Raw genomic sequence first — 13839 nt, 5'->3', positions numbered from 1 at the left:
GAATTCTTGGCTCACACTCAGAATTGTTCTGTTTACACATATTTACCTACTTTTTGGACCCCCTCAAACTGACGTCAGGAGCGAAGGCGCAATGGCTGCATTCACCAGTACATCCTAGGAGCAGGCACATCACCATCCATGCCAGGCACGGCATGCAGTTCCACCACTTGCAGCTCCACAAGACAGTGCTGTACCACAGGGACCTGCAGAAGAGCTGAGAGGGGAACAACAGAGGGCCCGACATCGCATGAGGCACTACCCTCGTGAGAGGGTCTACAGACCCAGGCTGAGCTTCCTGGACCTCTATGAGCAGCAGTGCCTATGAAGGCTCGGAGTGAGGCGCCAGGTGGCCGCAGGCATCTGCATGATCCTCCATGCAGAGCTGCTCCCGGCTAGGCCTGGTGGCATCACATTGCCCGTGGCACTGCCCTCAACTGCCTTGCTGCCGGATCCTTCCAGGGTGCCACCGCTGGGGTCTCAGTCTTCTGCCCACAAGTGCACACGACAGGTCAATGATGGTTTGTTTTGCAGGGCGTCCCGCTAGGTCAACTTTCCCATGGACGATCTCAGCCAGACGGAGAGGGCAATGGGTTTCCACACTCTGGCTGGCTTCCCATGGGTGCAATTGATTGCACACACATAGCAATCCGAGCACCTCCACATAAGCTAGGGCTATCACTCCATCAATGGGCAGCTCGTTTGTGACCACAGGAAAAGATTTCTTCACCTGTATGAGCCAGATTCTCTGGCAGCTGCTATGATTCCTTCATTCTGAGGGAATCCAAAATCCTGGCCCTCTTCCACACACCAAACACCCTTAATGGCTGGCTCCTCAGAGACAAGGGATACCCCCTTCAAACATGGCTCATGACATCTGTGAGAAACCCCATCCGTGAGGCACAGCGTCGTACAGTCACATCACCACCAGGTCTGTCATTGAACAGGCGATAGAATCATAGAATAGAATCATAGAAGTTTACAACATGGAAACAGGCCCTTCGGCCCAACATGTCCATGTTGCCCAGTTTATACCACTAAGCTAGTCCCAATTGCCTGCACTTGGCCCATATCCCTCTATACCCATCTTACCCATGTAACTGTCCAAATGTTTTTTAAAAGACAAAATTGTACCTGCCTCTACTACTGCCTCTGGCAGCTCGTTCCAGACACTCACCACCCTTTGAGTGAAAAAATTGCCCCTCTGGACCCTTTTGTATCTCTCCCCTCTCACCTTAAATCTATGCCACCTCGTTATAGACTCCCCTACCTTTGGGAAAAGATTTTGACTATCTACCTTATCTATGCCCCTCATTATTTTATAGACTTCCATAAGATCACCCCTAAACCTCCTACTCTCCAGGGAAAAAAGTCTCAGTCTATCCAACCTCTCCCTATAAGTCAAACCATCAAGTCCCGGTAGCATCCTAGTAAATCTTTTCTGCACTCTTTCTAGTTTAATAATATCCTTTCTATAATAGGGTGACCAGAACTGTACACAGGACTGCTCAAGATACGATTTCAGTCCTGGATCGATCTGGAGGATGGCTTCAATACACACCGGCGAGTGTGGGTAGAATTATAGTCGTCTGTTGCGTCCTGCACAACATCACGCAACAGAGGGGGTTACCAGTGGATGAGGCCCCATGCCCTCATCCAGCATCCACATTTGCCATCAACATTGAGGAGGAGGAGGAGGAGGAGGAGGAGGAGGTGGTAGTGGAGGGGGGGGGGTGGGGCGAGGGCAAGCAACCCATGGGCAGAGCAGCGGCTCACCTGGCTGCTCGTGAGGCCAGGGACTCACTAATATTTGACTGATTCTCATAAGGACATCTGCAAAGTGCGGACAGTCCAGTCCTCAGACCACCTGGAACAAGCACCACCAGCTCCAGCACCCACCCCTGGCACAAAACAGACCTGCAGCTACACATACACCCAATGTAATCCCATCCACCGGGTGGCATCAAGTCTTGCTGTTCATGGTGAAGCACATGAAAGGGCCCTATCACAAAAGCCAGTCAAGAGTGGGCAAGACATGGCAGTAGTGGTGAGAATGATAACATTTAACGTGAATTTAACAAAAACCAAATATAAATGAAAAACATGACAGTCTGTTGGAAACCCTTGTGCATGCCCTTCGTGATGACAAATCCTTAGCCTTTTGCTTCCTACAATTTCTACGTGGTGCATCCCTTGTGGCTGTAGCAGAGTTAGTGGCAGGCTGCTCATGTTCCTACCCAGACTGTTGAGATGCTTTGGGTCTATGCCCTCTGGGTTTTGAAGCCCATGAGGGCTCCGCCAAAGACTGCTCCACCTGCACCTGTGCAGGGGCAGAGTCGGCCACCTGGAGAGGAGGCAGCATTGCGAGAACTGGTTGAGGAGGGGACAAAGGGTGAGATGTGGGAGAGCTTTGAGTGGCGTCCCCACTTCCATGTCCCTTTTCACCATCATCCCTCCCCTGGGCCAGGGCTACATCACTCCTACCACTCTACTGGACAACAGTTTGGAGGACATGTGTGATTCCTTGTAAGGCTACTTCTAAACTATCTGTCTGCCTGTTTAAGGCGGCAGACATGTTGGCATCCTGTTTTCAGTGCCTGAATGGACTCATTTGTGAGCTCATTGGAGGCTAGCCTTCTCTCCATTGGAGAAATTCCCGCACTTACCTGCGCCACCAGTCCACTAATGCTGGAGGTGGACTCCTCCATCCTCGCTGCTATGTAGAGTGTGCGCGTAGCATGTCTTCCAGTACGTTGCAAACGTACTGCTGTCCCTTGATCATTCTCCTTTTAAAGGATGGCCCCCGGGGTTCAGCATCTGCATCCAGCTGAGCAGAGCCCACTGAAGGGGACTCTCCACAGCTACCCCTGCCACTAGTGTCTGCTCGTGCTCATTTGTGTGTGGTGACTCACCAGGTGACAGCCCAACTAACTGACTACTAGGACCCATCTGTGCTGGTGGATGGCTCGCTAAGATGTGATGGTGTGCCCTCAGAGGCCTGGAGCTCCTCTGAGGAATTGCCCTCTTCCGTCGCCGAAGGGCCTGGAAGAGAACAGAAGGCAATATTAAGAATCATCACAGATTTCATGTTGCGATGAGCATACTGAGGTGTTCAACGTGCCAATCATTCTTAACATCAATTCATGTTGTGTGTGATGAATGTTAAAGTTGTGTCACCAGACGTTTGTGGGGTGCCAGTCTCGGCGTCCCCGACAGACAGGCACTCAACGACGACGGGCCTCCTGCTCCGCATCTGTGAGGCCCGCTATTTCTTGTGGCCCCCCTCCAGTCCTCACCCTCACACATGCATTTTGCGCTCTCTTCTCCTACAAGGGGAGAAAATACAGATGTGTGAGTGAGTGAGGGTGAAGTGGTCAGCAGATGAATGCATTGCTTTGGGTGAGGCTGACCATAGAAAAGATGCATCAGAGGGTGAGTATCAGACAGATACATCACGTTGGATCAGGATTGGGATGCGTGGTAGTGGTGGATGCACAAATGGGAAGGTGAGGAAGTGCTCAGGGAGTGAGGGTAAGTTGACGATGAGCCTTAAGTGGGTGTGAGGTGTGATGTGATGGAGTAGTCTTGGTAGTTCAGAATGAGTTGGGGGCGGGGGTGGTGGTGATGTGCAACACGGAATGCAGGAGAATCAGTAAGTGTACTCACTTTTGCTGACCTAGTTAGGTCATTGAAACACTTCCTGCACCGGACCCAATTGAGGGAGATGTTGCTCCTGCTGGTGACCTCCTCAGCCACCTAGAGCCAGGCCCTCTTGGTGGCAGAGGCAGGGCGCTTTCTCCTGTCCGCCGGGTACAATAATTCCCTCCTCCTCCTCACCCTGGCCAGCAACACCTCAAGGGAGGCGTCACTGAATCTTGGACCTGGCTTGCCCCTCTGGTGCTCCATTCTGCCTGGTTCCTCCTTTGTCCAGCAAAAGCCATTGATGCACTGGCCCTTTAAATACAGACATTCCAGCTGACAGCAGGTCATGTGGGTGTGCAGTCCGCCCACTGCGCAGCTTTCAGACGGCAAACCCGGAAGCCACGTTAAGGGCCATCAATTAAGTCGTGATTGCGTGGGGAAAGGTAGGGATTTCTTTTTCGGGTTTCCCGCGTGCCCGTTGACTCCCCCCCCCACCCCCCCCCACCAACCACTGCCATCCCACCCGCATATTAAAATCATGCCCCATGGCTTAGAAATTTGGCCATGCAGTGCCAGCTTTTTGGGTGCTAACCGATGTAGTAAGGTCCCAATATGATGGGCAGTAAGTGCACTGCCCGCCATATTGGTTAAGGTGGATGCGCTGGCGTCAGGTGCACACGTCCGGATTATTTTGTTTAAATTAGGCTCCCGTACTTCTTGCAGGACCCGGTTTCAATTTTCGAATGTCCTAGTTCTTCACTCGCCATGGGTTGAACTCGCACAGCACAGCATGGCATTAACCGGCAGAAAGGCCCCCTCACCAGCGCTAGTTAAAGGGATCACGCAGTACTTACAGGTTAGTTGCTGGTTTCTTCTTTCAGGCTGCTGGTTAAGTTCAGGACATCTTTTGGAGTGTTTTATCACTCTGGAAAGTTCACTTTGTCATAATAGAGCAAGATTTTGCTGATGCTGCACTTTTTTGGCTACAGCTATGGGTGGTCTGGCTGCCTTTGGGGCTAAAGGATTAGGAGGAGCAGCAAAGAGGAGACCAGAAAGCAGGACCAGCTGCCAGAAGAGCGAGGAGAAGGGTACTGCACAGGAGGTCATATCCACTGCAGGTATTCAGGGAGCACTTCTCCTACATTAACTTTACTCAGGAGCAATGTCTCAGGCACCTTCGCTTCACCAAGGAGGCTGTCCCTGAGATATGTCACCTGCTGCAACCACAATTTGAGCCACAAACCAGCGCATGGACAGCACTGCCTGTGGATTAGAGTTGTGGGTAAATGAGGGTTGTAATAGCGGTGAGTGTGTGAGTATGAAAAGGAGGTATGGTGAAGTGTGGAGCAGTGATTGCAGGAGAGTGAATGGAAGCAGGGAAAGGGAGTCCTTTGAGTGCGGTGAGTCTTGTGATTAGTGAGGTTGTAAGTGGTGGAGGTGTGAGGGGAGAGCAATAGAGCAGTATTCTTACCTTAACAACTCTAGTGAAATCATTGAACTTCTGGCAGCCATATCCTGGGGTTAATCTCCTGCATTCACATACTCTGCAATCTCTTCCCACTGTTGCGGAGTTGGTGACGGGAGGGCTTCCTGCCCCCGGGGGAGGGAGGGGGAAGAGAGGATGTCTCTTCTCCTGTCCCCTGCCTGCACCAAGGCTCCAAAGCTGCATTCGAGAACCGTTGTGCTCTCTCAGTGCGTGCTTCAGTCATATCTCTACTTTCAAAAGTGTTTCCCTGGTGTCGGCAATCAGAATGCACCTGCCCTTTAAGAGGTGCTGGCTGCCTTTAGTTGGCGTTATAGACATCCGATATCTGCCCTCCCCCCCCCCCCCCCCACCCCACCCCACTACAGGCACGCAGCCAATGAGTAGCATGAGTAAAGCTAGCTGCATGCCTGCGTGATTAAAATGATCAGGCTGCACAAATATTACATATTGCCTGAGTCACTTGTAACAAGCATGTGCAGTGGGCGCCTAGTTCTGGGCGCGGTCAGATTTCTAGGCCCAAATCGTCAACAATCCAGCAATTACTGAACACTTGTTCTGTAGATCTTTCATTTTACAGTTATAAAATTGTCATTATGCTGGAGAGAAGGAAGGAGGCAAGTAAATAAGTTAACAATTAAAAATACTACAGTAAAGTATGGAACAGAGAAAAACATTTAGCACAGAGCCTACTACTCTCAGCATACCATTTGCAATTTACATCATCATTAAAGGGGAAGAAAAGTCTATGGAGAGTACTTTCTCTTCAAGGTACTCAGATATTTATCAGCAAAGAATAGACTAAGAATAAATATATCTATTGACATTATTGGAATAATATTGATTTGGCTGCATTACACGATGGGCCGAAGGGCCTCTATCCGTGCTGTATAACTCTATGACTTGCCATTAGGGGGTCTCTATCATTCACAGCCAGTCCAATGACAACAGTTATGGGGACTGAAGTGGCTCCAGTCATTTCAATGGCGGCCAACACAAAGCCACCTTACCCAGCAGAAAAACAGTCAGAATTATTAATGGAGCCTTTCCTCTCCCACTGTGGAATTGTCAGCAAACAGCCCCAGTTTTGACCTTATGATGGAGAGAATGTCATTGTTGATGCAGCTGAAGGGCCAAAAGTGTTATCTGGAGGAACTCATGCAGCAGAGGTGCGATGGTTCACTTTCAACAAACACTGCCATCTTTCTTTGTGTCTGATAGGACTCTAACCACTGGAGGGTTTTCCCCTTTATCCCTATTAACCTCAGTTTTGTTAGGGTTCTTTGATGCTACACTTGGTTGAATGCTGCCTTGATGTTGGGTGCAGCTACTCTTACTGTTCCCCTGAGCATTATGCTTTTGTATCTTTTATAATGATGTCTGGAGCCGAGTAGTTCTTGTGGAACCCAAAATGAGTATCAACGTGCAGGTTACTGGTGAGTATGTGTTGCTTCGTGGCACTATTGACGGCTCCTTCCATCACTTTTCTGATGATTGGGAGGAAGTGCATTGTGTAGTAATTGGCTACGTAAGATGTGTTCTTTTGGTGTAGATATGCTGAACCAACTGTGGAGGCAGTAGTTTGTTTTGATGCAAGAAATGTAATACATGGGCCAGCTGAGGTATACACTCTACACTCAGTGTAAAATTCCAATGTGTGTCTTAGCTCCTTCTCTACTTACATCTTTATTTGTTTTTGCCCACGTTATTTGCTCTCTCTGTGTCAGCCAAAGCTGCTGGTGTTACCATATGACCTAAGGAGCATTGCTTTTCTTTCTTTTTATATACTTGTCCTGAAAAGAACAGATTAGTATTCTTTCTGACAATTCATCGCCGCGTGCTAATACCTTTTGTTCTTGGGAAACTGGAAAATGAAAAAAAAAGACTGGGTGTTTGAAAAACAGAATATTTGATATTCCGTGTGAGTAATCTAACCTAAAGCTATCGAGGGGCCAGTGACTTTATTCATACTTTGGCGACATGAGGAGGAAAAAAAACTTAGCTGAGGACACTCAAACTGATGCAATGCTGTAGGCCCCAGGGCTTTATAAAACATGGGAGTAGGTGTCTATTTGCAGGACCAGCTATATGCAACTCAGTGATGACATTTTCATGTGTGTGCTTAGCATGTGGTTTCTCTTAACAAGCTAGGCTAAATTCCCATGGTTTGTGGAGGATGTTGAATACGTATAGGAATGAATACCTATAAATAGAGTTGTGATAGCACTGTGAGGCACAGTTAGAAAATACAATTTGTCCCACCTCTATGTGAGAACAGCCTTAACCTCCATTAAGGATTTCCTGGCTAAGGCTGCCTGGTCTTAACATCATCCAGATGTGAGATGTATTAACTTGTTCAAATCTGATTTATGACACAAAGGCGCCTTTGTGATCACCTATGAGACCATAACTATTTAAAAAATGTTTTAGAAGCCCACAGAAACTGGTAAAATTCCCCAGTTTTTAAGAATGAAATTGGCTTCAATTTTAGTAAATTGCAATTTTTATGGTTAAATTGGCACATATCAATAAAAGGACAAACAGAATGTAAACATATTCCTTTGCGATTGTAGCACTTACTTCTTATTATCCTTGTTTAAGACTGCAGTGTTCATGTAGTTTATTATCTCCTGATTCAGTTCTGCTAAGTGCTGAGTTGCATGCTCAGCAGAATTAAGAGCTTCATCCACCTTCACAGAAAACAAGTCATTTTTAATACGTAAGAAAGAACAAAGATTCATGTTTTGTTTTTTGAAAGTATGTAATCGGTTGGAACATATTCTGTACATTCTAAAGAGTTAATTTACAGACACCGACAACAACTTGCTTTTATATAGCCTATTTAACATAGTAAAACACCCCAAGGCACTTCACAGGAGTGTTATCAGACAAAATTTGACACCAAGCCACATAAAGAGATATTAGGACAGGTGACCAAAAGCTTGGTCAAAGAGGTAGGTTCAAAGAATCGACTTAAAGGAGGAGAGAGAGTTAGCGAGACGGAGAGGTTTAGGGAGGGAATTTCAGAGTTTAGGGCCTAGGCAGCTGAAGGCACAGCCTCCAATGGTAGAGCAAAGGGAATCGGGGATACACAAGAGGCCAGAATTGGAGGAGTGCAGAGATCTCGGAGGGTTGTAAGGCTGGAGGAGGAGATAGGGAGGAATGAGGCCATGGAGAGATTTGAACACAAGGGTGAGAATTTTGAAATTGAAGCGTTGCCAGACCGGGAGTCAACGTAGGTCAGCGAGCACGGGGATTTCATAAAGTCTATAATCCAAATCATTCTTTTTGCTTTTTTTCCAACACAAGAAGTTACTTTTTTTGCCATTTTAATGATAAGAATTTTTAGGGACAGGAAAGGGCTCAACAAATCTGCTTACTTTTCAGAGATGAACCATCTACCCAATTTCTCACAATATCCCTCTTTTCTTCCAGGTATGCATCTAACTCTTTCTTTAGCAATTTATGCCACTACTGTATTACCCTAAGATTGAAAAAAAATTCTGCCCGACTTCCCCTCTTACTGTTAACTTTTATCCCTAGTACTCACACCTTTCATCATAGTAAGCAATTTGCCTGGATCATTTTTGACATTTCTCTTAGTAATCTTGAAAACTTCAATTACCTTGAAGTCTCCTCTTTTCTGAAAAATGTAATGTATCCTAATTTAATCTGAGTCACTGCAAACTAAATTCTACAATCTGCTATAACAATGTTCAAATGCTGTACAAAGAGGCCTAGATCAGAACTGATTCATAACTTCAGTTCTTGGAGTGCTGTGAACAGTTCTGGACTCCATATTATAAAAAGGACATAGAAGCGCAGGAGAAGGTGCAATAGAGATTTACTTGGATGATACCAGAACTGAGAGGTTGTGCCTATCAGGAAAGATTGAATGAGCCAGGGCTCTTTTCTCTACAAAAAAAACTGAGGGGTGACTTGATAGAGATCTTTAAGATTATGAATTGGGGTTTGATAGGGTAGATGTACAGACAATGTTTCCACTTGCGGGGGAGACCAGAACTAGGGGACATAAATATAAGATAGTCACTAATAAATCCAATAGGGAATTCAGGAGAAACTTCTTTACCCAGAGAGTGGTTGAAATGTGGAACTCACAACCACAAGGAGTAGTTGAGGCGACTAGCATAGATGCACTTAAGGGGAAGCTAGATAAACACATGAGGGAGAAAAGAATGCTGATGGGGTGAGATGAAGTAGGGAGGGAGGAGGCTCATGTGGAGCATAAACACCAAATAGCCTGTTTCTGTGCTGTACATTCTATGTAATTCTAAAACTTAACCCATACTCCTAAGCCAAATAGATCATTTGCTCATGGATTAAATATCCAATTAGCAGCAACAATTTCAAATCAGACAGCCATCATGATTCTTGTGTTATTCATGATGTGGTGCGTATGCTTCTAAATCAGTAAGGTACAAGAGGCAACATTTAAATAGCAAATAATAACTGTTCTTTGGTTTTGCTGTTAAATTATTAGAATCATTAGAACACATACCCTTTCAGAAACCTCTTCAAATTCAAACTCATCATCAAGTTCGGTCAGTTGTTCTTCTGACATGAAGAAGCCTATATGTTTACTGAAAAACTAAAGAAAAACACAATATATATGTTTGTTTATGTTGGTTATGTCTCTAGCAAGATAGTGGAGCAAGTTTTCCTCTATTGAATTGCCTGGGTGCCACGCATAGAGGAAAATCAGGCAGACTGCCCAGTTTTCTGTCCACTCGTACTTCACAGATAACACATGGTCCATGGGAGGATAAGTGAAATAGAAACATGAAAGATCGACTAAAAATGCAAAAATAAATTAAGATGTGGAGATGCCGGTGATGGACTGGTGTTGACAATTGTAAACAAGCTTTCGGAGGCTTCCACACCGTTCACCTGAGGAAGGAGGAAGCCTCCAAAAGCTTGTGGAATTTAAAATAAATTTGTTGGACTATAACTTGGTGTTGTAAAATTGTTTACAAAAATAAATTAAAGCAGAGAATGCCTAACTAACCTTCCCTATTTACATACCTCCCTATCTAGGTTTCAGTACACTGCATATTAATTCTCCACTGTATGTTTGGAACATTCATCTCCTTTATAAACTGGAACTTTACATAAGCACAACAAGTATAAGAAGAGATTTTCCGCTTCAGCACTCTGGGCACATGCCAGGAGCACATATTGGGGAATTACGCATCCCCAGCCCAGAAAATCATGGACTGGGGTTGTGCAATTTTCCAATAATCGCTTCCAATGTACATCCTGACTACCGAGTGGAAAAATCTTCTTTCTAATGACTAGTTTTGTGTACAGTAGCTCAAAAAGTGTAGTGAAAGGGCAACACACATCTATTTATTACCTCATTAAGATGAGAGAGTATTAAGTGTCTTTCACCACAAGCTTCCTGATAACCAACAATAAAGATGGTCACTTGTTTCTGATATATTTGTCGTTTAACTGAATCCAACAAAGCATCCTTCAGCTGGTTCTGAAATAAACAGATGTTTGAAAAAATATGCAACATGTTCTATTGTTAAAAATTTTCAAGAATTTCATGCCATAAACTAAAAACAAAGTCCAAGTTTAAACAAACAAATTTTAATGTATTTTTTTCCAATAGTTTCTTTTTTTTTTCTTCTTCTCTAAGCCTTCCATTGTCAGATCATCCCTCTATGAGGACATACAGAGCACTTGCATTCAGGAACTCATGTGAGTCTGTTCTTAAATCACTCCATTGGCATAGTAGATTAGAAGTCCAATGCGCATCTCTTTGAACAAGACTGCCCAAAAATTGCATCATCATGGGAGCATGATTCCAGGGTAATGCCAGCAGGGATGGGGGAATTGGTAAATGGGGCAGAGTCTGGATCCACTTGGGTCCCACCCTTTCTTTTCGAAAAAAGCAAATACCAATCAGAGAATGGGTGGGAAGAGGCATTTCTTTTGCAGCTCCCACTTATATTACACCAGCAGTTTGCAGATGTATTTAGAGGCATTCCAGGGCTACCATGGGAATCCTGCCAGATGTACCCCTAATAGATCCAGTGAAACCAACATCTGCTGAGTGCAGGCAGTTCTGCACCAAGTGAAGAATTCACCTGGGCCTTGTATTAAAATAATGTTAAGCAACAATTTTGGCTTGTATTTTTCTTCATGCCAATCCATTGTCTCCTGATCACTCTGGCATGCCTTCTTTGATGCTGTACCAGCATAACAGTTAGTCAGACATTTACATCTCACATTGATGGCACTGGGGGTCTCCTTTGTGAACAGGAGCCTCCAGCAACACAGCATCTGCCCTACAACATCTGGTGGGTGATATGGAGGCTATTGAAAGCTTCATTAGAGGGACACAAGAATGATTCCCAGCTTAAAAAACCTTAGTTACTCAGAAAGGCTTAAAAAGCTGGGTCCATTCACTTCAGAGATGCGTAGAAAATTGCAAATGTCACTTCATTATTTAAGGGAGGGAGGGAAATGGAAACCAGTTAACCACAGGCCTGTCAGTTTAACATCAGTTGTAGAGAAGTTACTGGAATCTATCAGAGACAGAGCACTTGGACAAGTATCAGCTGATCAGAGAGAGTCAGCATGGATTTGTGAAGGGTAAATCATGACTGACTAATCTAGTTTAATCTTTTTTTTCCAAGGTCACAAGCATGGTGGATAGGGGAGTGTCTATGGATGTTGTCTATATGAACTTCCAGAAGGCATTTGATAAGATTCCGCACAAGAATTATTAGCAAAAATGAAGGAGCTTGGAATTGGAGGTAACCTTGTGATATGGGTCAGTAATTGGAAAAGAACCCAGTTGAGGAGATGTAGTGGGTGCATTGGAACAGATTGGAGTGGAACCATGAGAGAACAGGGATTTAGAAATGAACAGGCAGTAAAAGATGGTCAATAATGTTGGAGAAGGCACAGAGGTTAGAAGTTCAAGAGGAACAGCAAAGATTTAATTTGTGACTTTAAACTAGGTAATCTTGATGTTGCAGGCAGGTTGGAAATCAAATTGGAAGGACTCAAACAAGGAGTTGTGAAGAGGTAAGTGCATAGTTAAGAACCCAAATGCACTCTAGGGCAAAAAGGGTAACTTTAAGACAAGGCAGTGAAGAGGAATAGAAGCTTGCGAATGGCCTTTATAAGGAGGTGGCGATAACAACAGTTTTGTACAGGGCAGAGACAGTACTAGAGAATAGGGAGAGGATGGTGAAGTTGGCGAGAATGCAGCCAAGGAGGAGAATTTAGGTAGTCAGGAATAGGGTCAAGGGAGAAAGTAGGGGGTTCATGGAGGAGGTGAGTTTTAAGAGGGCTGGGGGGGTGACATGCTGTAGAATGTAAGGGTGTGGGTGCTGAGTTGGGAGGAGTGAGAGCAGATACATGATTTTGGAAACAAAGACCATCATAAGTTTCTCATATTTATTATCAGAAATCAGGGTAGGGAGGGAAGATAGGAGGAGACATCTTGAGTTGAAGAGGAGTAGTTTGGTGTTATGCATGTTCTCCAGGATGACTCCAGAGATATAGAAAAGATTTGGTAGCAGAGAGCATAGTAGTAATATGTGAGCTGATCAGCCAGATCCTGAGGTGGACAGCTCTATTATACACCATGTGCACTCTATTTAGCAGCCCATGAAATTGAAACTGTTGAGTTGAATCTATTTACGGGGAAAACAGTAGAGTTGAGAGACTCTCTGACACCTGGTGATGAGGGGAGTGTTGAAAATGAAAGCAACGTAGTTATGGAGAGGATCAATGGAAGCATTGATGTTGGTGCAGGTAGTGGGCCAGGGAAGAGAGAGTTGGATATCACATAGAATTAAATAGAAATTACAATATGGCACACCAAGCCATTTGGCCCAGTTGGTCCACATTGGCATTCATCCTAATCCCATGTGGCCGCCCTGTTCCCATTTTCCTTTATTCCCCTTTCCTTCAACCACCTATTCATAAATGTTGACATGGTCTCTGTTTCAATCACTAATTTGTTGAAGATAATCTAAAAAAAGGGAAGACTAGCACAGTTCATTCAGATGATATTATTGTTTCAGGTGAAAATAATACACGAAGATGTCAGTGTTGCTTTCTAAGTTTAAACTCACCAGATCATCCATGAACTCCGTATTTGCCCTACAAAGTGCAGCTTGTACCGGTTTACTGTCTCTTTCATAATCATCCATTACCTATCAACAAAATAAAGGATTTTAGTTAATCATCGATATATTGGAAGATAATGACTAATTAATTTACTCAGACTGTTTCTAAGGGTGCTATTATAGGGCCATATTTGCGTGAATGCAAAGTGGTTTCAGGTGCACATCAAACGTGGCAATATAACATAGGAAGTAAGTCCTAATCGGACCCAAGTGCACTAAAGTTGGAAGATCATCCTGGAGGTGGTTTCACAATAGTTTGAAATGCACCAGATGTAGTATGACCACGCCCATTAAGAACTCACATCTTAAACGTGCCCATTATTAACTTAATCAAGGGACTGGAAAATTTCACTATCTCAATAGTTAAAATTAGCAACCTGGGGAGTGGAACTCTGCAGACGCATCCTAGTACACATGCACACATCAAATTTATGGCCGACTTCAGTGTGATCTGCAGTTAGGAACATAGGAACATTGGAACAGGAGTAGGCCATTCAGCCCCTCGTGTCTGCTCCACCATTTGATAAGATCATGGCTGATCTGTGA

At 44.7% G+C, this 13839-nt stretch overlaps 1 protein-coding gene across 1 annotated transcript in view; it reads right to left on the bottom strand.

Moving 5' to 3' along the window:
• LOC137320634 (early endosome antigen 1-like) overlaps positions 1-13839 on the bottom strand; it is a 73025-nt gene that overhangs the window by 45075 nt on the left and 14111 nt on the right. The window contains exons 3-6 of the mRNA XM_067982314.1: positions 13240-13320; positions 10497-10625; positions 9642-9731; positions 7703-7812 (exon numbers count right to left, since the gene is read on the bottom strand). Coding sequence (XP_067838415.1) covers positions 7703-7812; positions 9642-9731; positions 10497-10625; positions 13240-13320 — 410 coding nt within the window. The remainder of the gene's footprint in view (positions 1-7702; positions 7813-9641; positions 9732-10496; positions 10626-13239; positions 13321-13839) is intronic.

Source organism: Heptranchias perlo, chromosome 4 (genome assembly GCF_035084215.1).
Source record: "Heptranchias perlo isolate sHepPer1 chromosome 4, sHepPer1.hap1, whole genome shotgun sequence".
Lineage (NCBI taxonomy): Eukaryota > Metazoa > Chordata > Chondrichthyes > Hexanchiformes > Hexanchidae > Heptranchias > Heptranchias perlo.
Note: the sequence above shows the minus strand (reverse complement) of the source record. Positions and strands in the feature narration are given on the sequence as shown.